Source organism: Lolium perenne, chromosome 4, assembly GCF_019359855.2.
Source record: "Lolium perenne isolate Kyuss_39 chromosome 4, Kyuss_2.0, whole genome shotgun sequence".
Lineage (NCBI taxonomy): Eukaryota > Viridiplantae > Streptophyta > Magnoliopsida > Poales > Poaceae > Lolium > Lolium perenne.
In genome coordinates, this window is record NC_067247.2 from 93,975,630 (window position 1) to 94,000,782 (window position 25,153).

General features: G+C 42.4%; 1 protein-coding gene across 1 annotated transcript; it reads left to right on the forward strand.

Moving 5' to 3' along the window:
* The first annotated feature begins 12,121 nt into the window (after positions 1-12,121).
* On the forward strand, positions 12,122-15,787 carry LOC127293349 (uncharacterized). Its single transcript, XM_051322944.1, has 2 exons — positions 12,122-12,582; positions 14,971-15,787. The coding sequence occupies exons 1-2, from the start codon at positions 12,269-12,271 to the stop codon at positions 15,452-15,454; spliced, it is 798 nt and encodes a 265-aa protein (XP_051178904.1). The 5' UTR covers positions 12,122-12,268; the 3' UTR covers positions 15,455-15,787.
* The last annotated feature ends 9,366 nt before the right edge of the window (positions 15,788-25,153 follow it).

A 25,153-nucleotide genomic window follows, 5' to 3' on the forward strand; every position in this document is an offset into this window, starting at 1 on the left:
GTTAGTTGCATCCAAAATACACAAATTAGAGGCAAAACAATAGCAAAAGTGTTCGGGAAAGTAGATACGTTTTGGACGTATCACTAACAACAGACAATTGCATTAAGTATTGCGCGTAATGTAATCAGTAACTACATCCTCGAACATAGCACCAATGTTTTATCCCTAGTGGCAGCAGCACATCCATAATCTTAGAGATTTCTGTCACTTCCCCAGATTCACGGAGACATGAACCCACTATCGAGCATAAATACTCCCTCTTGGAGTTACAAGCATCTACTTGGCCAGAGCATCTACTAGTAACGGAGAGCATGCAAGATCATAAACAACACATAGATATAAATTGATAATCAACATAACAAGTATTCTCTATTCATCAGATCCCAACAAACGCAACATATAGAATTACAGATAGATGATCTTGATCATGTTCGGCAGCTCACAAGACCCGACAATTAAGCATAATGGGGAGAAGACAACCATCTAGCTACTGCTATGGACCCATAGTCCAGGGGTAGACTACTCACACATCACTCCGGAGGCGACCATGGCGGCGTAGAGTCCTCCGGAAGATGATTCCCCTCTCCGGCAGGGTGCCGGAGGCGATCTCCTGAATCCCCCGAGATGGGATTGGCGGCGGCGGCGTCTCTGTAAGGTTTTCCGTATCGTGGCTCTCGGTACTGGGGGTTGATGCGTGTGGTTGGCACGTCCATTGGGAACCCCAAGAGGAAGGTGTGATGCGCACAGCGGCAAGTTTCCCTCAGTAAGAAACCAAGGTTTAATCGGACCAGTAGGAGTCAAGAAGCACGTTGAAGGTTGATGGCGGCGGGATGTAGTGCGGCGCAACACCAGGGATTCCGGCGCCAACGTGGAACCTACACAACACAACCAAAGTACTTTGCCCCAACGAAACAGTGAGGTTGTCAATCTCACCGGCTTGCTGTAACAAAGGATTAACCGTATTGTGTGGAAGATGATTGTTTGCGTAAAACAGTAAAACAAGTATTGCAGTAGATTGTATTTCAGTAAAGAGAATTGGACCAGGGTCCACAGTTCACTAGAGGTGTCTCTCCCATAAGACAAGCAGCATGTTGGGTGAACAAATTACAGTTGGGCAATTGACAAATAAAGAGGGCATGACCATGCACATACATATCATGATGAGTATAGTGAGATTTAATTGGGCATTACGACAAAGTACATAGACCGCCATCCAACTGCATCTATGCCTAAAAAGTCCACCTTCAGGTTATCATCCGAACCCCCTCCAGTATTAAGTTGCAAAGCAACAGACAATTGCATTAAGTATGGTGCGTAATGTAATCAACAACTACATCCTTAGACATAGCATCAATGTTTTACCCCTAGTGGCAACAGCACAACACAACCTTAGAACTTTCATCCTTTGTCCCGGTGTCAATGCGAGGCATGAACCCACTATCGAGCATAAGTACTCCCTCTTGGAGTTACAAGCATCTACTTGGCCAGAGCATCTACTAGTAACGGAAAGCATGCAAGATCATAAACAACACGTAGATATAACTTTGATAATCAACATAACAAGTATTCTCTATTCATCGGATCCCAACAAACGCAACATATAGAATTACAGATAGATGATCTTGATCATGTTAGGCAGCTCACAAGATCCGACAATGATAGCATAATGGGGAGAAGACAACCATCTAGCTACTGCTATGGACCCATAGTCCAGGGGTAGACTACTCACACATCACACCGGAGGCGACCATGGCGGCGTAGAGTCCTCCGGGAGATGATTCCCCTCTCCGGCAGGGTGCCGGAGGCGATCTCCTGGATCCCCCGAGATAGGATCGGCGTTGGCGGCGTCTCTGGAAGGTTTTCCGTATCGTGGCTCTCCGTACTGGGGGTTTCGTCACGGAGGCTTTAAGTAGGCGGAAGGGCAAGTCAAGAGGCGGCACGGGGGGCCCAAACCACAGGCCGGCGCGGCCAGGGGTGGGGCCGCGCCGCCCTAGGGTTTGGCCACCCCGTGGCCCCTCTGCGTTTCGTCTTCGGACTTCTGGAAGCGTCGTGGTAAAATTGGCCCTGGGCTTTGATTTCGTCCAATTCCGAGAATATTTCCTTACTAGGATTTCTGAAACCAAAAACAGCAGAAAACAAAGAATCGGCACTTCGGCATCTTGTTAATAGGTTAGTTCCAGAAAATGCACGAATATGACATAAAGTGTGCATAAAACATGTAGATAACATCAATAATGTGGCATGGAACATAAGAAATTATCGATACGTCGGAGACGTATCAGCATCCCCAAGCTTAGTTCTGCTCGTCCCGAGCAGGTAAAATGATAACACAGATAATTTCTGGAGTGACATGCCATCATAACCTTGATCATACTATTTGTAAAGCATATGTAGTGAATGCAGCGATCAAAACAATGTATATGACATGAGTAAACAAGTGAATCATAAAGCAAAGACTTTTTATGAATAGCACTTCAAGACAAGCATCAATAAGTCTTGCATAAGAGTTAACTCATAAAGCAATAATTCGAAGTAAAGGCATTGAAGCAACACAAAAGAAGATTAAGTTTCAGCGGTTGCTTTCAACTTGTAACATGTATATCTCATGGATATTGTCAACATAGAGTAATATAATAAGTGCAATAAGCAAGTATGTAGGAATCAATGCACAGTTCACACAAGTGTTTGCTTCTTGAGGTGGAGAGAAATAGGTGAACTGACTCAACATTGAAAGTAAAAGAATGGTCCTTCATAGAGGAAAAGCATCGATTGCTATATTTGTGCTAGAGCTTTGATTTTGAAAACATGAAACAATTTTGTCAACGGTAGTAATAAAGCATATGCATCATGTAAATTATATCTTATAAGTTGCAAGCCTCATGCATAGTGTACTAATAGTGCCCGCACCTTGTCCTAATTAGCTTGGACTACCTGGATTATCACCGCAATACATATGCTTTAACCAAGTATCACAAAGGGGTACCTCTATGCCACTTTGTACAAAGGTCTAAGGAGAAAGCTCGCATTTGGATTTCTCGCTTTTGATTATTCTCAACTTAGACATCCATACCGGGACAACATAGACAACAGATAATGGACTCCTCTTTTAATGCTTTAAGCATTCAAAAACAATTAATTCTTTTCTCATTAGAGATTTGAGGATGTTTGTCCAAAACTGAAACTTCCACCATGGATCATGGCTTTAGTTAGCGGCCCAATGTTCTTCTCTAACAATATGCATGCTCAAACCATTCAACTCAGTGTAGATCGCCCTTACTTCAGACAAGACGAACATGCATAGCAACTCACATGAAATTCAACAATGAAAAGTTGATGGCGTCCCCAAGAACATGGTTATCGCACAACAAGCAACTTAATAAGAGATAAAGTGCATAATTACATATTCAATACCACAATAGTTTTTAAGCTATTTGTCCCATGAGCTATATATTGCAAAGGTGAATGATGGAATTTTAAAGGTAGCACTCAAGCAATTTACTTTGGAATGGCGGGAAATACCATGTAGTAGGTAGGTATGGTGGACACAAATGGCATAGTGGTTGGCTCAAGTATTTTGGATGCATGAGAAGTATTCCCTCTCGATACAAGGTTTAGGCTAGCAAGGCTTATTTGAAACAAACACAAGGATGAACCGGTGCAGCAAAACTCACATAAAAGACATATTGTAAACATTATAAGACTCTACACCGTCTTCCTTGTTGTTCAAACTCAATACTAGAAATTATCTAGACCTTAGAGAAACCAAATATGCAAACCAAATTTTAGCATGCTCTATGTATTTCTTCATTAATGGGTGCAAAGCATATGATGCAAGAGCTTAATCATGAGCACAACAATTGCCAAGTATCACATTACCCAAGACATTAATAGCAATTACTACATGTATCATTTTCCAATTCCAACCATATAACAATTTAACGAAGGAGAAACTTCGCCATGAATACTATGAGTAGAAACCAAGGACATACTTGTCCATATGCTACAGTGGAGCGTGTCTCTCTCCCATAAAGTGAATGCTAGGATCCATTTTATTCAAACAAAACAAAAACAAAAACAAACCGACGCTCCAAGAAAAGCACATAAAATGTGATGGAATAAAAATATAGTTTCAGGGGAGGAACCTGATAATGTTGTCGATGAAGAAGGGGATGCCTTGGGCATCCCCAAGCTTAGACGCTTGAGTCTTCTTAATATATGCAGGGGTGAACCACCGGGGCATCCCCAAGCTTAGAGCTTTCACTCTCCTTGATCATGTTGCATCATACTCCTCTCTTGATCCTTGAAAACTTCCTCCACACCAAACTCGAAACAACTCATTAGAGGGTTAGTGCACAATATAAATTGACATATTCAGAGGTGACACAATCATTCTTAACACTTCTGGACATTGCATAATGCTACTGGACATTAGTGGATCAAAGAAATTCATCCAACATAGCAAAAGAGGCAATGCGAAATAAAAAAGGCAGAATCTGTCAAAACAGAACAGTTCGTATTGACGAATTTTAAAATGGCACCAGACTTGCTCAGATGAAAATGCTCAAATTGAATGAAAGTTGCGTACATATCTGAGGATCATGCACGTAAATTTGCTTAATTTTCTGAGCTACCTACAGGGAGGTGGACACAGATTCGTGACAGCAAAGAAATCTGGAACTGCGCAGTAATCCAAATCTAGTACTTACTTTTCTATCAACGGCTTAACTTGGCACAACAAAACACAAAACTAAGATAAGGAGAGGTTGCTACAGTAGTAAACAACTTCCAAGACACAAAATAAAAACAAAGTACTGTAGGTAAAAACATGGGTTGTCTCCCATAAGCGCTTTTCTTTAACGCCTTTCAGCTAGGCGCAGAAAGTGTGTATCAAGTATTATCAAAGGGTGGTGTGTCAACCTTACCTTGGGCTTTACCCTTACCTTTCTTATTGTTTTTCTTTCCCTTTGGTTTAGGAAATATATGATTTCCCCCTGGTATAGAGGTGAATTTCAGAGTGCCTTCTCCAACATCAATGACTGCTCCCAATAGTTTCAGCAGGGATCTTCCGAGTGTGAGTTTTCCTGTTTCAACAACAAGATAATCAATGGATATTGTTCTTCCAAAAATGGTTGTATGCACACCTGCGGCTATTCCTTTAGGAATTATAGTAGAGTTATCAATGAGAGTTATTTCTTCTCCTCCTTCCTCAACTCCCCAAAGTTTCAAAGATTTATAAATACTTTCAGGCATAAGGCAAAATTCATACATAATATCACAGTAAGCATGGAGAGTTCGATCACCGATAACAATTTTAACAGCAGGATCCCACAATGAGAGTTTAGAGTTCATTAAAACTTGTTCAAGACGATTACGAACGTGGCAATAGTTATCATCCAAGCGAGATGTACTTATCTCGAGATTGTTTAATCTACTATATATGCTAGTGAGGGCTGAATCAAAGTTATTAGCTGAATCATGTGATGCAACCAACTTCTTTATGGCATTAAAAGCTTGATCCCCATTGCAATGAAGGAAATCTCCTCCCACTAAAGTATCCAAAGCATATCTATAGCGAACCATAAGACCAAAATAAAAATTACTAAGGAGAAAACTTAGAGTCATTTGAGGTTCAGTTTTACGATAAGAAGTAAAAATTCTAGACCAAGCATCCTTAAAACTCTCCTCATCCCCTTGTTTAAAAGTGAAGACTAATTCTTCAGGCGAAGAAGTAACAGGTTCAGAGCTAGACATGGTAACAAAAGTAACTAATTTTTTTATATTTTTAATATAGAGTGCAAGACAATAAAGCAAACTAGATAAAGTAAATGCAAGTAAACTAATTTTTTTTTTGTTTTTGATATAGCAAACAAGATAGCAAATAAAGTAAAACTAGCAACTAATTTTTTTGTATTTTGATTTAGTGCAGCAAACAAAGTAGTAAATAAAACTAAGCAAGACAAAAACAAAGTAGAGAGATTGAGAAGTGGAGACTCCCCTTGCAGCGTGTCTTGATCTCCCCGGCAACGGCGCCAGAAATTTAATTGATGCGTGTGGTTGGCACGTCCGTTGGGAACCCCAAGAGGAAGGTGTGATGCGCACAGCGGCAAGTTTCCCTCAGTAAGAAACCAAGGTTTAATCGGACCAGTAGGAGTCAAGAAGCACGTTGAAGGTTGATGGCGGCGGGATGTAGTGCGGCGCAACACCAGGGATTCCGGCGCCAACGTGGAACCTGCACAACACAACCAAAGTACTTTGCCCCAACGAAACAGTGAGGTTGTCAATCTCACCGGCTTGCTGTAACAAAGAATTAACCGTATTGTGTGGAAGATGATTGTTTGCAGAAAACAGTAAAACAAGTATTGCAGTAGATTGTATTTCAGTAAAGAGAATTGGACCGGGGTCCACAGTTCACTAGAGGTGTCTCTCCCATAAGACAAGCAGCATGTTGGGTGAACAAATTACAGTTGGGCAATTGACAAATAAAGAGGGCATGACCATGCACATACATATCATGATGAGTATAGTGAGATTTAATTGGGCATTACGACAAAGTACATAGACCGCCATCCAACTGCATCTATGCCTAAAAAGTCCACCTTCAGGTTATCATCCGAACCCCCTCCAGTATTAAGTTGCAAAGCAACAGACAATTGCATTAAGTATGGTGCGTAATGTAATCAACAACTACATCCTTAGACATAGCATCAATGTTTTATCCCTAGTGGCAACAGCACAACACAACCTTAGAACTTTCTGTCACTGTCCCAGGTGTCAATGCAGGCATGAACCCACTATCGAGCATAAGTACTCCCTCTTGGAGTTACAAGCATCTACTTGGCCAGAGCATCTACTAGTAACGGAAAGCATGCAAGATCATAAACAACACGTAGATATAACTTTGATAATCAACATAACAAGTATTCTCTATTCATCGGATCCCAACAAACGCAACATATAGAATTACAGATAGATGATCTTGATCATGTTAGGCAGCTCACAAGATCCGACAATAATAGCACAATGGGGAGAAGACAACCATCTAGCTACTGCTATGGACCCATAGTCCAGGGGTATACTACTCACACATCACACCGGAGGCGACCATGGCGGCGTAGAGTCCTCCGGGAGATGATTCCCCTCTCCGGCAGGGTGCCGGAGGCGATCTCCTGGATCCCCCGAGATGGGATCGGCGTTGGCGGCGTCTCTGGAAGGTTTTCCGTATCGTGGCTCTCCGTACTGGGGGTTTCGTCACGGAGGCTTTAAGTAGGCGGAAGGGCAAGTCAAGAGGCGGCACGGGGGGCCCAAACCACAGGCCGGCGCGGCCAGGGGTGGGGCCGCGCCGCCCTAGGGTTTGGCCACCCCGTGGCCCCTCTTCGTTTCGTCTTCGGACTTCTGGAAGCTTCGTGGAAAAATAGGCCCCTGGGCTTTGATTTCGTCCAATTCCGAGAATATTTCCTTACTAGGATTTCTGAAACCAAAAACAGCAGAAAACAAGAATCGGCACTTCGGCATCTTGTTAATAGGTTAGTTCCAGAAAATGCACGAATATGACATAAAGTGTGCATAAAACATGTAGATAACATCAATAATGTGGCATGGAACATAAGAAATTATCGATACGTCGGAGACGTATCAGGGGTTTCGCGACGAAGGCTATTTGTAGGCGGAAGGGCAGGTCAGGGGGCCACACGAGGGGCCCACACTACAGGTCGGCGCGGCCAGGGCTTGGGCCGCGCCGCCCTATAGTCTGGCCACCTCGTGGCCCCACTTCGTCTCCTCTTCGGTCTTCTGGAAGCTTCGTGGCAAAATAGAACCCTGGGCGTTGATTTCGTCCAATTCCGAGAATATTTCTTTACTAGGATTTCTGAAACCAAAAACAGCAGAAAACAGGAACTGGCACTTCGGCATCTTGTTAATAGGTTAGTTCAAGAAAATGCACGAATATGACATAAAGTGTGCATAAAACATGTAGATATCATCAATAATGTGGCATGGAACATAAGAAATTATCGATACGTCGAAGACGTATCAATGTACTCGTCCTCCTCGCACTCTTCTTCCTCAGGACCGGCGCGATCGACGCCGTCCTCATCGTACCGCTCGGCGCCCTACACCGTCCCAAACGGGAGGTGAAGGAGGAGCCGGCGATGCCCGTGAACACGAGGCGTGGCGGCAACGGCAGCGGCAACCGGCGGCAGCAAGGGAGGCGCGGCGGCGCCCTCCTTATCCCGAAGCCGGAGGTGAAGGAGGAGCCGGAGGAAGCATCGCAGGCGGCGCTGCTGGCGGAGTACGAGCGCCAGCAGCGGCTCAACGCCAGCAGCGACGACCCCGAGGACTGCCCAGGGCTGCGAGCGGCGTTCCTGGCGTCGCTCAACGACAAGGACGCCTGGAGGGGCGACGTCGAGACGGCGATCGCCATGTCCATTCGCGACTCCGGCAAGCCGCTCGTGGACCTCACCGACGACGGCGAGGCAGGACCAAGTGGCTTGGTGAAGGACGAGCCCGTCGACGAGCGTGTCAAGCAGGAGGTCGTCACCGACAAGATGTACAACTTCCAGCAGTACTACGACGCCTCCGGCCGCTGCAAGTACTTCTAGATTAGGTTTAGTTTAAATTTAGTCAAATTTCGTTCGAATCTATGTAAGTTTGGATGATTCTAATCGAATCTCGTTAAGTTTAAAATTTCTGAAATTTTGTTTGGGGGACGCGACTGGGGAGCGACGTCCCTCAAACGCGGCACGCACAAAACACGTCCCCCAAACGCTCAATCCGACGAGTTTTGGGGACGATTTAGGGGATGCGGCTCGAGATGCTCTAAGGTACTGGTAGGGAGTAACTCAATCAATCTTGGGTCTCTTGTTTTTCCTTTTTCTGCTGAGACCAAACCACGTGGGTTGCAACATCTTTTTGAAACTTGATGGGTCAGTCTTATATATGGATTGATACGTTGGGCGCCTGAGAGGCTGAGACAATGTGCTTTAATAATAACGAATTCCTGCAGAGATTGCACCGAGGCAACTGCCCCGACGTGTAGTCGAAGACGGAGAAAAACGGCCATTGGACTTCGCGTTTCATTTCCGGATCCACATATATTACTGTAGATTAGATCGGAATTCTAGAAAAACGTTGATGCAGGCGCCGGTCGCACTGAAGGAGACTGACTCATGTGAAACAGGTGAATAGGTTGTCAGCAAAGAAGTCTCCCCCGTGTCCTCTGGCGCGGTAATGGAGCAACCGCCACTATTGATGATGATGGAATCGCCACGCTTTGTCGACGAAGTTGAACGTGACGCCGATCTGACCGTTGTTGATGGTGAGGCACCCCGGATAACAAAATTTAGTCGTCACTATTTCCACAGATGACGCCAATTGTCGAGTCGGTTTCTCAGCAATGCTCACCATAAGGGGCTTGGGTTTAGAGAAAAGCGACGATGGAGGTTCCGAGAGCGAGAGAAGGCATGACTTTCCCAGGTTCACGTCCCCGCGGTGGAGGATCGCTACGTCCTGCTAGCAATCCACTATATGAATATATGTGTACATGGGGTTGCCATAGGCGGAGTTATTGTACTAGTCTAGTTCTAATCTGCGGGTTGCAATGTCTAGGCGTGTCGTCTCTATGTTTTCTGTTTCTAAATATGTGTCTCTAGGAAGTGCCCCTGCCTGGAGACTGCATATATGGAACATGGGGCATGTGAACCCACTTTTTGAAAATTTCCGTTTGTGATGTCAAAACATGTTTTAAAAATCGAAACAAAAAATGATTTCCCAGATGATCTCAAATATGTGCCTTGGACATGAGTTTCGTGACGAAAAAACCTTTTATTTTGTCTCGGCAAAAAAATGAAATTTTGCAGGCCTATATAGCAGTATATATGTGATGTATTTTGTCTTTTTTAGATTTTGAAATAAAAAGTGGTTTCTCCGCAAAAACTTTCTACCCATACATGGAACATGCGTACGTATCCGGATATTTTATTTTAATTTTTTTTAACATTTGGAAAATGCATTTCCAATTAGGGTCCACATGCACCCATGTTCAAACCAGACTTTCCCCCCTGCCTGGCTTTATATATCAACCAAGCTAGGGTTTACAAGAGTCCTAGTAGGATTCGTATTGGAGTCTTTTTTCTTGTAATTCAAGTTAATATTCCTTGTGGGTCCAGCTTGTCGAGTCCTTGTGCTGGTCCATCTTCATAATCTGTACCGGGTATGGCAATATCGGGTACCCGAAGAGTAATACCCACATCACTAGGGTTTCACAAGTAATCGATCCTCTCTTTGGCCTCGACTTCACCTTTATATAGAAGGCGTAGCCGAGGCTTTACGTGTTACACAAGTTACATACACCGTGCTAGATTAGGCCTTTCCATATATAACGCGGACTTGTGGCTCTCGGGTGCAACGCACCCCCATAAACCAAAAAAAACATAGTAATCTGAAAAAGTAAAAAAAAAGTTTGAATCTTCCTGGAAATTAAAGATGATCAAGTTTGTACTCGTAAAAAAAATGTTTGGACACGAAATAATTCCCATGGACTCCAGGAAAAAAAAACAAAATTATGACGAATATAAAGTGAATAGTACCTGGTCATGGGGCGTTTCAAGTTTGTTTTTTTTACCCAGGATACAATAAAAGTAATTTCTTAGGAAAATATTTTGTTTCAAGTACAATACCTCATCATTTTTGATTTGCAAAAAAATTAAAAATTTTAAAACTTTTTTTAATATATATTTTTATTTTTCCAAGTATGGGGTGCCTTGCACCCGAGAGCTCCTTTGTATTTTCTTTCCATATATTTCTTACAAGTTTTCCTCTATTGATTCTATTTTCTTAACTCGTACATCCTCTTCTTCATGTGCCTTCAAACCTTCGAGACCGTTGGCCTTGATGTCTTTGGATACATATAAATAGGGACCAGATATACTGTATACACACACAACATGTCTTTTGGGCATACCCATGTCAGTAACCCCCGAGATTTTATTCGAACTGCAGGATCGAGCAAAATCTCCATCTTTCAACTTTACGACTTTTTCGAGTCCACGTAAATAATATTTTGTTCAACATATATATTGCACAGTAATATTAATAAATGAAGCTGGTTCATCTGACTGATCAGATACCAGTTAATTTCTCTAGTAGCAAATCCGCATAAATCTACTTCAAATTCCAGTCCTCGGACTCGAACCTGAAATATTGGCAATTTAGGACGTGCCACTTTAGAATTTTTCGAAAACTGAATTCAAGCTAAGTTATCGTGTACCCAATGCGTCCGTAGGGATTTTCTTCACATCTGCTGATGTGGATAAAGAGGAAGAGCGCATTCAGGTGTAATGCCACGCCTCAAGACGGATCCTAGGGTCTTACCTTCGTGATCCCTTTGGAAATCGCGACATCCTGAGATTTTATCGCGGCGGACGCGCTCTGAGAATATATTGTCGAATGCCTTTATTCGACTGGTGGAATATTTCATTTCTTCGGGTTATCATATTTTGCTAGATAGAACCTTAAGACTCCCGATGGGAGTACATGACGAGTTTAAAAAACTCGAAGATGTATACCCATGGCCGAAATTTGTCAGGTCGATACTATATTTGTCGAGTCAATACCTCGACAACCTCGACCGGCGACGAAGAAATGGCCTACAATGGAATTTTTCAGACCCCCTGTCTACCCAAAAGATCTAGATCTAAGACTAGGGTTTGCAGAAGCTTACAACAACCAAAGTGATAGACGCGGAGGAAAAAGACGACAATCCGCGACAGTAGCCGCAACTGCAGCCAACGTCGCCGCCGCCAGCCTCGCTGACTATGCGGGTGATGAAGAGCGGCCATTTCGCTAGATCGAGAAGGGTTGACAAGCTCGAAATGGGGGGAAACGAGAAATTTGGATTTGACGGTGAGAGAGCCGCCCGTATATACGGTGGCAAAATTTGGAGCGTGGTGACCGAATTCATCCCGCCGAGTTTTCGCCGTCCCGAGCCAGCTCGCATCATCTCTCATGGTGGCTCTATTGGCATTGTCAATTTTTGCATGAAATGTACCTAGCCAAAAGATAATTTAAAAATCGTGTGATCCTACGACGCGACTGAGATAGTCTATCAAACTGGCCTTTTTTTCGCCCTCCACGCGGACGAGCCAAAGGGCCTCGAGTCAACCAAACGCGCCCCTAGCCTTCTCTCTTGCCTCACGCCGTCGCCGCGTTTCACAGATACTACAACCAAGTGCTGCTCCAACCAGCGGCTTCTGGCTCTCACCGGGCGGCAGCAATGGCAAGGACGAGGAAGGGATGGGCGCGCGGGTTGGCGGCATTCGCGGCCGTCGCAGTAGCGGTGTCGGCGGGGCGAAAGTACGGGTGGGACGGGGAGGCGGCGGTGGCGGCTTTCCGGCGAGGGAGGAGCGCGCTGGGGCCCTGGGCGGCGCCCTCCTACGTCCTGGCCCACGCGCTCACCCTCGCGCTCTGCCCTCCCTACGCCATCTTCTTCGAGGGCGCCGCCGCCCTGGTCTTCGGCTTCCTCCCCGGCGTCGCCTGCGTCTTCTCCGCCAAGATCCTGGGCGCCTCCCTCTCTTTCTGGATCGGCAGGTCGAGCCACCCCTCCCTCCCTCATTTCCCTGTTTTTCCTGCCTTCTGTCGTATTGGATAAATTGATTTCGGCTGCGCATGGGACTCGAGATCTATAAGTGCTACTCCGTGCGTACTATGTTAAAATTTTAGTTAAGGTGCGTCTAAGACACCGATCATCATGGTGATAAGTTAACAACGGTGACAATGAAGTTGCTTGGAGAAGTTTTCTTTTTTAAAGAGTAAAAAATGCTGATATTGTTTTCGTTTCATTTTTCCTAGCTTGTTTGCGCCTTGGGGATTATTTGCTTTATGTAGGATTTGTGCAACCTCGATTCACATGGTCATGCAAGTAGGATAAGTTTGGTTCACATAGCTACATGATGGTGTTAGTGAGATCTACCGTAATCTGGTGGTTTATTAGTTGATTGGCATGTTCAAGTTAGATTCGACCAAAATTACACATTCACTCAGAACTCTCATTTTTTTTCCGGTGTGCTCACATATGTATCGGAATTTGGGAGTTACTCATATCTCAGAGGCTGCTCCACGTTCTTACACCAGCAATGTGTGTCCATAACAGGGTAGTGGTAATGGAAGTAGTTGGACTTACTCACTTACCAAAATAGGACAATTTGATGCATGTTGAGTGTGCGAAACAATTCTTACATTCTTTGATTGACTGTATTAGAACATTCAAACTTGAAGCAACGTTGTAGACCTGATAATTTATTTCATCACGGAGAGTCTCAGTAAAGTGTTGAGCAGGGTTTCCCTTTAATAGCTCAGCATACACAGACCATTGTGCTTTCTAAGATTTTACTTATATTCTTTATTCAGTTCATATTTCAGATTTTTTAATGCAAATGCTGAAATTGGTAATGCTAGTAAAATATATGATATAAAGGTGGAGATGAACCAATTTCTCAGAAAGCTTCGGCAAGAAGCATATCTGTATCGTATAAAGAAATTATATTGATTTTAGGTGCCGCGTGTGTAGAATTATGGAGGTTAAAAGTTCATCAAAGCTTAGCAACATGTTTTAATGATTAATCATGGTCTAGGTTACTGAAGCTCGGATTTTTAGATGGTTGGTCATGCAATGCTGTTGTAGCATTGCAGCCATTTTGGTTCCATGTTGGTTAGGGGTGCAGTGCCAATATAGGAAGAGACTCATATAGGATTCTGCAACCTCTTCCACCATATCTGCATCCCCCATCCATTAATTCTCAGGAAAGAAAAAAAGGATTGGGTCGTTTCATGGATAATTATGCCCCCAAACCATTTGCTACCTATGCAGCTATACTCCTTGGTACACATCGTGACATAGGCAGAGCAAACTAACTGGCTTAAACAGGCTACACGCATGGGCATAATAAACTTAACAATATTATACATATCTCCTTCAGTTCTTTGAGGAGAATCATCAACAACTGAGTAGTGTCTTTTTTTTATATGTTTTACTTGTGCCAATGAACAGTGTTATAAAAGATACTACGGAGTCAAGATTAGATGGCTTCCTTTGCTGGCTAGGTGGGATGCTGGCACTGCCTAGGCATGTGCCTTTTAGAACAGTAAAAAATGTGTTCTGTATTTGTTGCTATAGTGGTTACCTCCATCACTTCGATTCCTGGGCAACAAATTCAATAATGCTCTCAAGTTTGAAAAATACTGAAACAATTTTTTGGTTTATTCATATGTTGTTCATGAAGTTAGATAGGTCGTGTGAAGTTTCATGTAACAACTGGTGTAACCAAACATCCGAACTGATGAAGAAGGTTGGGTAATCCACATATATTTCAACCCCCTGGACAGAAAGAGGGTTTAAATTGCGAAAGCCAAGACTTGAACCCCAGACTGATACGAAGCGAAAAGTCCGAACTGATGGAAAGGCTAGGCAATCCACATAAAGTTCAACATGCTGCATGGTACTACATATGAACAGTAAATTAGCTCAAACTTCATGACGTGCATGCAGCATTAGGTTAATTAACTTGTACACGTTGTAATGAATTCAGTCTGGGATTGTCCTTCTGTCTTTATAAAAGATGAAATTTATCTAAAGATGCCACAATAGTGTTTATCCTTTATGGTACCCTGGTGAAGTCCATTTTTGTTTATTTTAGAGAAATGTAGTGGTAATTGCCCTCTATGGTTATGTTAAGCTGTTTAAACTGTCACATTGATGTCCTGAAACACATGCTTTGCTTATCAACTTCTGTAGCCAGTGCTACATGTTGTAATCATTTGCTAAATATGCCATCAGTGGACTTTGAGAGTTTTTCTCCTTCCCACAATCTTTGAGAGTTTTTCTCCTTCCTACAATTTCTTCTGTACAAACTAGTGATTCATGACCTGTAATTCGGTTCTGGTCCTCTTTTCTAATGTTCATTTTCTAAATTTTCTCAGGGCAATTTTCAAATACTTCACTTCAGCAATGGAATGGTTACAGAGAAATAGGTACTTCCATGTCGTTGTTAAAGGGGTTGAGAAGGATGGCTGGAAATTTGTGTTACTTGCTAGATTTTCTCCTCTGCCTTCATACATTATCAATTACGCTCTATCTGCCACCGATGTTGGATTTTTTAGGGATTTTCTCCTTCCTACAATTGTTGGCTGCTTACCAATGATCCTACAGAATGTTTCCATTGTAAGTCTTGCTGGTGCAGCAGTGGCCTCTACTACAGGATCTAAGAAGTCTCATATCTACTCTTACTTGTTCCCAATACTTGGCATTGTGTCCAGCGTTCTCATTTCTTGGAGGATTAAGCAATACTCTTCTGTCCTTGCTATTCCTGAAGAGCTTAAAAACCCACTCACTGATGGGGATGCCAAGTTGACTCCAGCGCGATCTGAAAGTACCTCTTCCGGGGAAACTAGGAAGAGAAGGTGACTGTTCAAGCTGTTATAATCAGATGCAACTCAAGGCTTCCACGTTGCTTGTTGGCTACAGTAAACTGTATGCCGGGGCAGTTAGCTAGCCGTCTATTTCTGCCTTTGAGCTTCTGTTTTCCTGACAACTATTGTAAGGTAAGATTTGATGGAAGCTCAGATGTTGTAAACCTAGATGGTTTGGGGTGGTTCGGGGGTTGTCTTGTTGAAGTGTATCCACTTGTACTGAAGTTGACACTTGCCAAAATCATAGGTCTTTTTGGATCAGAACTGTGTTTGATGCTGTGAGTAGAACAGATGTTGTGGCATTCTACATAAGCAGTTACTTGCATTCTTTGCTTTGGCAACAATCGAAAGTAAATTATGCTGTGAACTCCAAGAGAATCTTATACAAGTTGCACAGATTTGGCTTTGGTTGCACTCCTTTCTCATCGCATTATTTAAACTGATGATTCGGGGAAATTCAATTCGATTCCTGGGTGCATATACTTTCTCTCCTGAAAAATCATATTTCGATGTGTTGAAAAAAATTGCGCTAGTAACGCTAAAAACCAATATTTTTGTGGTCTACGTAAAAGAGAAAACTTATCTTCTGAAAAGTCGTATTTTTAACATTGAATTTTATCTGTTTTACATGTGCCACACGATAAGTTAGTTTTTCATAAAACGACTTTGTGAACGCCGCAACACATGAAGATGTATGTGCGAATTTCTTGTTTCAATTTTTTAAAATTTCAAGACATATGTAAGATGCATTTTCAAATTAAAGGGAGTCTCATGTGCCAAAACACCACTCTCCATCTTCTGCTCCTCCATTTGTGTGTCTCAGAGTTAGAGAGATGAAGCTCTTCACCGTTTTGTGTTCCTTCGTTGTCCTCCTTGGCCTTAGAGCATCTCCACTCGTCGGCGCTCCCCACGCCCAAATTCGGCGAAATTTTCGTCCGCATTGGACGTAAATTTGGCCTGGGGAGCGCCGAAGTTCGAGCCGTCCTCCCGGCAGGAAACCCCCAACCTCGACCATTTGACATATTTCAAACAAATTTAACATTAAATTTAACAAGTTCGGCGACCAATAGTACGAAAATTGCTGAAATAAATTCGGCGATAATCAGTACAATGTTTAACAAGTGCTGAAACAAATGAAGCACATAATTTCACAATTTTTCAAACAAATTATGACAGACTAGTTGGCGTCGGCGTTGGCGTTGCCTCGGAGCGTCCATATGTGCTCCACCAGATCATCTTGCAGCAGCTGATGCATTGTAGAGTCTCGAATCTCCTGGCGCATAGCAATGAAGGCGGCCCATGATGGAGGCACCTGGTGATTAGGCTGTGCAAAAGGACCCTCTCTCTCATATGGTGCTTGTTGCTCAGCCAGAGGAACCGGATGTTTTCGCTCATTTTCAATAATCATATTGTGTAGGCACACACATCAGTTCATCACCTCCCACATCTGATCTTTGGACCAAGTCATAGCGGGGAACCGGACGACAGCAAATCTCTGCTGGAGGACACCAAATGCACGCTCGACGTCTTTTCGGCAAACTTCTTGTTTCTTGACAAACTCGCAAAGTTTGGGGGTGCTAGGTTTCGAGATAGTCTTCACAAATGTTGCCCACTTTGGATAGATACCGTCTGCAAGGTAGTATCCTTTGTTGTAGTGCCGACCATTGATCACATAGTCCACCGGGGGAGCATGACCCTCAACAAGCTTGGAAAAGACCGGGGAGCAGTTTAGGACGTTGATGTCATTGTTGGATCCAGGCATACCAAAGAAAGAGTGTCAAATCCAGAGATCATGGGTAGCCACTGCTTCAAGTATCACAATGCAGCCTTTTTTGTGACCCTTGTACATTCCCTGCCACGCAAACGGACAGTTCTTCCATTGCCAATGCATGCAGCCAATGCTTCCAAGCATCCCTGGAAAACCCCTAGCTTCATTTGTTGCAAGGATCCTCTGAGTGTCTTCGACAGTGGGTGATCTCAAGTAATAGTCCCCGAACACTGTTATGACGGCCCTGCAGAACCGGTAGAAACAATCAAGGGCGGTGGACTCCGCCATCCGAAGATAGTCATCTGCACTATCACCGGGAGCTCCATACGCCAGTGATACGTCCAAAACGTATCTACTTTCCCGAACACTTTTGCTATTGTTTTGCCTCTAATTTGTGTATTTTGGATACAACTAACACGGACTAACGCTGTTTTCAGCAGAACTGTTCTGGTGTCTCGTTTTTGTGCAGAACTCCAACTTTCGGGAAAATCCTCGGAATTTATGCAGAAGGCCCTATTTTCCCAGAATACTGACGGAGCCAGAAGGACAAGTAAGGTGGAGGCCCGAGGGCCCCACACCATAAGGCGGCGCGGCCTAGGGGGGGCCCGCGCGGCCCTATGGTGTGGCCCCCTCGGCCGGCCTCCGACGCCCTCCTTCGGACTATATAATGCCTTCGACCTAAAAACGCACGGGAAGAAGTCGAAGTCGCCAGAAAGCCTCCAGAACGCCGCCACATCGCGAAACTCCGTCGCGGGAGCCAGAAGTCTCCGTTCTGGCACTCCGCCGGGACGGGGAATTGGAGGAGATCATCGCCATCATCACCGCCAACGCCTCTCCATCAACCAGCCATGCTTCCCCCATCCATGTGTGAGTAATTCCCCCGCTGTAGGCCGAAGGGGATGGTAGGGATTGGATGAGATTGGTCATGTAATAGCATAAGATTGTTAGGGCATAGTGCCTAGTGTCCGTAATTGGTACTTTGATGATATTGTTGCAACTTGTTATGCTTAATGCTTGTCACTAGGGCCCGAGTGCCATGATCTCAGATCTGAACATGTTATTGTTTCATCATGATATTCATTGTTTATTGATCTTACCTGCAAGTTGTATACACATGTCGCTGTCCGGAACCGATGGCCCCGAAGTGACAGAAATCGGGACAACCGGAGGGAATGGTAGCGATGTGAGGATCATATGTGTTCACAGAGTGTTAATGCTTTGCTCCGGTACTCTATTAAAAGGAGTACCTTAATATCCAGTAGTTTCCCTTGAGGCCCGGCTGCCACCGACTGGTAGGACAAAAGATGTTGTGCAAGTTTCTCATTGCGAGCACGTACGACTATAATTGGAACACATGCCTATTGATTGCTTTGTACTTGGACACCGTTTTATTATTATCTGCAAATGCCCTGCTATGATTGTTACATGAGTTTCTCTCATCCATGCAACACCCGTTATCCGTCCCCGTGCCTACAGTATTTTAATCCTGCTGTTTACTAAAATCACTACTGCTGTCTTTGTTACTCTGCTGCTGTTATTTCACTACTGCTACTGCTATAAAACTGCATTATCGATAAACTCTTGCGAGCAAGTCTGTTTCAGTGCAGCTGAATTGACAACTCCGCTGTTAAGGCTTCCAAGTGTTCTTTGTCTCCCCTTGTGTCGAATCAATAAATTGGGTTATACTACCCTCGAAGACTGCTGCGATCCCCTATACTTGTGGGTTATCAAGACCGTTTTCTGGCGCCGTTGCCGGGGAGCATAGCTTTATTTGGAAGTTCACTTGGATTGATATTGTTCGCTGCAAATTCTCCATCATGGGTAAAGCTCGCGATTCTAAAGTCGCCATATTACCATCCACTACAAGAAAAGGTACAACTCTGAGTACCTCTGCTACTCTTGATTCACCATCTGTGATAAGTCAACTTGTTTCACCGCCACAAGCTTGTACGTCTGCTGAATCTGAAAACTCTCATAATATTGATAATGTTTCTGCTGTGCTTGATGATAGTGGTTCATTGGGATCCTTTCTAGATGCTACAATTGCTAGGTCTAGACAAATTGAAAATGCTGAAACTCCTAATGAAAATGCCACTACACCTGTTAGTTCACCTGAACTTGATTATTCTAGTGATGATCCTGATGAAGATTATGTGGAGCTTAATGATGATTTTATTGATAAATGCAATTCTATTACTGATGCAAGAAACATTAAAAAGTTTCTCGCACAATATACTGTTAAACATAAGCTATCTCCTGATCCTAAATTTGCCACATCTCCTATATGCATTAAGGATAAAGATTATGATTTTTCTCTTGATCTATCTCATATAGCTATTGTAGAGAAAGCACCCTTTTGTGGTACTGAAAAAGAAAGTGCTGTAGAACACATGAATGAACTTTCTTCTATGAGTAGCTTGTTTTCTGATGATATCAAGATGCGTACTTACTTTGTCATTAAAATTTTTCCTTTCTCATTAAAGGATGATGCTAAAACTTGGTATAATAATTTGCCTCCTGGTTCTATTAAAAGTCCAACTGATTTGCGTGATGTTTTCTTTCGAAAATACTTTCCTGCTAGTGCTCAACATGCTGCTTTACAGAGAATTTACAGATTTGATCAGGGAGATGAAGAGAAATTGCCTGCGGCATGGGCAAGATTTTGTTCTCTTATCAGAGCTAGACCTGGACATGATTTAGAAAAGAATGATCTACTTGATATATTTTATAGTGGACTAACCATTGAATCTAGAGCATATTTGGATAGTTGTGCTGGTTGTGTTTTCAGGAAAAGAACTCCAGACGAAGCTGAAGATTTATTGGCTAGAATAAGCCGGAATCATGATGATTGGGAAACACCTGAACCAACTCCAACGCCAATATTGAAGAAGAGGGGTTTAATTGAATTGAATGATGATGATATGCGGGAAGCTAAGAAGTCTCTCAAGGAGAAAGGTATTAAATCCGAAGATGTGAAGAATCTACCTCCCATAGAGGATATATGTGAGATAATTCCCCCTTCACCCATGATTGAGGTAAACTCCCTTCAACGCTTTACTAGGGAAGATATTCCGTATTCAAAACCTCCTGCGCAATGCTTAGATGAGTTTGATAATTATATTGTTAAGCAAGAAAATTTTAATATGACAGTAGAAAATCATCTAATGGAAAATTCTCAAGCTATTAGCAATTTGCATGATATTGTGGAGAGAACCTCCAATGATGTTAAGGTGCTTGTTAAACATTTTCAAATGATTCAAACTCAAATTGATCAACTCACTAAAGTGCAAAATGACTTGCTAAATAATAATTCTAAAGAGAAACATGCTTATGAAGTAACAACTAGAGGTGGTGTCTCTACCCAGGATCCTCTATATCCTGAAGGGCACCTCAAAAGAATTGAACAAGATTCTCAACGCATTGAACCTAGTGCTCCTTCTAAGAAGAAAAAGAAGAAGAAACATAAAAATGTTGTAGAATCCTCTGAACCTGTTAATGATCCTAATAGTATTTCTATTTCCGATGCTGAAACTGAAAGTGGTAATGAACATGATAATAATAATGATAATGATAAGAATGATGCTTCTGATAAAGAAGAGGTAGAAGATGAACCTGAAAAGCATGATAAAAATAAAAAGTATACTAAAGAAGATTTTATTGCTAAGAAACATGGTAATGAAAGAAAACCTTGGGTGCAAAAGCAAATGCCTTTTCCTGCTAAAAAATTAAAATCAAAGGAAGAAGAACACTATAATAAATTTTGTGATTGGATGAAACCTTTATTCTTGCAAATCCCTTTGACTGATGCTATTAAATTGCCTCCTTATTCAAAGTATATGAAAGATATTGTTACTAACAAAAGGAAAATCCCCAATGAGGAAATTTCCACTATGCTTGCTAATTACTCTTTCAATGGCAAGGTTCCGAAGAAATTGGGCGACCCAGGTATACCTACTATTCCTTGTTCTATTAAGAATAATTATGTTAAAACTGCTCTATGTGACTTGGGAGCCGGTGTTAGTGTTATGCCTTTTTCTCTTTATAAGAGACTTTACTTAGATAAGTTGATACCTACTGACATATCTTTGCAAATGGCTAATAAATCTACTGCTATTCCTGTTGGTATATGTGAGGATGTTCCAGTTCAAGTTACTACTAACTGCTTGATATTAACTGATTTTGTTGTGTTGGAAATGCCTGAAGATGATAATATGTCTATTATTCTTGGGAGACCTTTTCTTAACACCGCAGGGGCTGTTATTGATTGCAATAAAGGGAAGGTTACTTTCAATGTTGATGATAAGGAGCATACCGTCTATTTCCCCAAGAAGATTGATAAAGTATGTGGAGTCAATACTATTTCTAATGTGAGAACTATCAAAGTTGGAACTATTGATTGTCCTATATATGAGCCTAAAGAAGGTTATCAAAATCTTATGATTGGATCCATATCAATACAATTCAAGGTAACATGATTGATTTGAGGTTTATTTCTTCTTATGCTATGTAAAAATTATTCGGTGGCAAGACTTGATCAAACTTGTTAACGAATACTTTTTATATGCATAGAGGCGGTAAACAACATCTCTTTCTCACTCCACTTGTCTTATTTGCTGTAGCACTTTTGATTTGCAAAGTTCCTTACTTAATTAGAGTATTCAAAAAATTTCCTGGCCAGTAATAATAAACTTAATACCCAGAAATGTGCATTTTTCAAAGTTTTCAAAAATTCACAAAAATTATACCATTGGTCCTATTTTTCGAAGAGGCACCTGGGAGCACCAGAGGATGACCTGTGGGGCACCCCAGGGTGCCACACCACCAGCCGGCGCGGCCAAGGAGGGGGGCGCGCCACCCTGTGGTGTGGGCCCCTCCTTGCCCCACTACTTCATCTCTTTCTCCCAGAGTCTTCTCTCTCCCGAAAAAACTCGAACCAGCTTTCTCTCACTCGCGTTTTTGCTCAAGAGCTCAGGATTTTTCGATCTCTTTGCTCAGCCCAGATTTCTGTCTGAAATTTGGCACATTTGCTCTCCGGTATGTGACTCCTCCGCCTATCCAAGTAGAATTTGTTTGGTTGAGTATATCTTGAATATTTTGCTGCTGTAGGTAACATGTTTAGTGAGCTTGCATGCTTGTTCTAAGTTGTATAAACTAGTTTTGATGCATGATTAGTACTCTAGCAAGTTCCTATAGTAGTTCCCCTTGATTATATGTCACCAAATCAAATTTTATATTGTTTGTTGAAAATTTCAGAAAATGGAGTGGAATAGATATCAACTTAACCAACAAGAATTGGAGGTCCAACAAGTCATGAGAGTGAACCGTGAAGAGGGAGTATACCCCTCTTACTACCCGTGCGCGGATTTCATGAGGAGCGCAGGAATATTGGAAGATGTTCAAAGTCTAATTTCTCGTGCAGGGCTGAGTGGTTTTGTTGATGGAGAACCAAGCCAATATGCAAAATTAACTATGTCTGTTGTGCAGGACTTTAAGTTCAATTGGTCGCGATCTAACCCCACGGTTCAGTATAAAATTTATAATAAAGCTGTCAACTTGCCATTCAGTGATTTTTGTGCAGCAATTAGAGTACCGCAATGGGGATCGTGCGAGAAGATAAGGGGATCGCCGCAAGAACTCTTAAGCCTCTTCAAGATGATTTTCTATGGAAGGAGTTTCTCAGAGGATAGTGGTAAAATCACTAGCATTCAGCTCCCGGCTATCCGCTACTTTGCCTATTTCATTACTAAATGCGTTCTTGCTAGAAAGATTGGTGGTAAACTGTCTATCCCGGATTTAGCTTTTCTAGCTGCGGCACTGCAAGGTAGTAGGACTTATAATTTGGGGGCATTGATATCTTATAGACTTGCTACTAACCGTGAGAAAGGTGGAATTTGTGGAGGTCTCATCGCCTCTCGTTTACTAGCTTTTCATAATGTAGAACCTCATCATCTTGATATTCCACTTTCCATAGAAAAACTTGACATAGCCTCTATGATTAAACATGAATTTGTTTCTGATTCCTCCAACTTGGGTAACCTGTTTTACAAGATGACATTTTATAAGAAAGTCTGGAGAATAACTAAGAAAACTGAGAAACTAGTAAGATTGCCTGGGCCTGTTCTGTCTAACCTTGATTCCAGGGAGGACACATAGAGGGAGGAGGCCATCATGCAAGAGACAACGCGGAGGAGGCCGAGGAACACCTCGACTCATCATCCGATGCAGCAAGTTCCTCGCATCAACATGTTGGGTATGTGGAGCCTCCACGTTTTTCTTCTGCACAGGAACTTTACTATGACTACGCCGTGAATTATCCACCGGCGAGGAACAGCGACCCTCGATGGGATTGAGCTCCATTTAGGCCAAAAGCCTAAGCTTGGGGGGAGGTATACCGGCATCACTCATTCTTTGCATATTATGATTGCTGGATACTTGTATATACTTGTTTTGTTCGTTTGAGTGGTTTTCTAATGAGAGGAAGATGATATTTGGGGAAGTGCTGCCTGAAAACAGATTCTGGACTGTTACCGAAAAAATTCTCAAAAATAGCCAGAACAGTATTTTGCGAAGCCAATATTTGTGCATGTTCCCCAGGTTGTTATCTAACTTTCATTAGTTGGACACTTTTCGATTTGAGCAGTGGAAGAATTTATTAAAAATCGGGTACTGTACTGCTGTCAAGTTTGACGAATTTCTGCTGCTTTGTGTTTATGTGAGTTTTCTAGTTTGTCATTTCTTGTTTTTGTTTTGTTTCTTTCCCAAAACACAAAAAAGACCAAAAATATTTCTGTTGTTTCTCTTCATAATTTATTTGCTTTGGTTTCTTGCATTTGTTTCGCTTTATTTTCTATTGCTAGTTTGCTATAAGAAAACCCAAAAAGATTTTGCTTTGTTTGCTTGTTTCCTTTTGTTCTTGTTTCCAATTCGAAAACACCAAAAATATTTGCTGCTCTTCTTTGGTTTGTAAAGTTCATTATGAGTTCAATGGTCTTCGGTGGCTGGAGCGTGGTTTTCATTTCATATTATCCAAGCTACACAAGTGAAAGGCAATAATGACGATCTACGACAATTGGATTGTGGTGAGAGGCTGGTATGAACTCTATTCGTTTTCATTTTTGTACATATACTCATCCATGTGAGCATGCTTAGTTGGTTCATGTGAGGTATATGTTATTTGAGAAAGTCTAGTAGTTTATGATCTCTCATGTTTAGCTCCAATTTATTAATATGAGTAGCATGTCATGGATGTTTGCTTGCATTGTTTTATTCATAAGTAAGTATGGTATTGTGGTATCCTCCTCTGAATAATTCATTTATATCGACTTGGCACATTCTCACGCATGCATATGACTGAACCAAAGTCAATTAAGCCTCGATGATTTATATTGCTTCAGAGTTCTTGTATCACTTTTATGCCTCCGTTAATTTATTTTGCCGCAAGCATGATTATGACAGTTACTGCTCTCTTGATTTGTCGCTCCCTAGTCTTTTGCTAGCCTTCACTTGTACTGAGCGGGAACGGTGCTCGTGCTTCCAAACACCTGAAAACCAAGTTGTTCCAAAGTGTCCACTATAAATACCTATGCATGGCATTTCAAACCATTCTAAGTAAATTCTCATGCGCTACCTTTGAAACCTTCAAAATGCTTCTCAATTTGTGTTTATGTTTCATAGCTCATGAGGAAGTATGTGGTGTTTAGCTTTCAACCTTGTCATTTACTTTTGATGGACTCTCATATGGACTAGTGGCACATCCGCTTATCCAATAATTTTGCAAAAAGAGCTGGCAACGGGATTCCCAGTCCCAAATTAATTAACCTAAATAGACACTCCTCCATGGTTTGTGATTGTTGGACGGCACCCGAAGGATTCGGTTAGCCATGGCTTGTGTAAGCAAAGGTTAGGGGGAGTGTCATCATCATAATA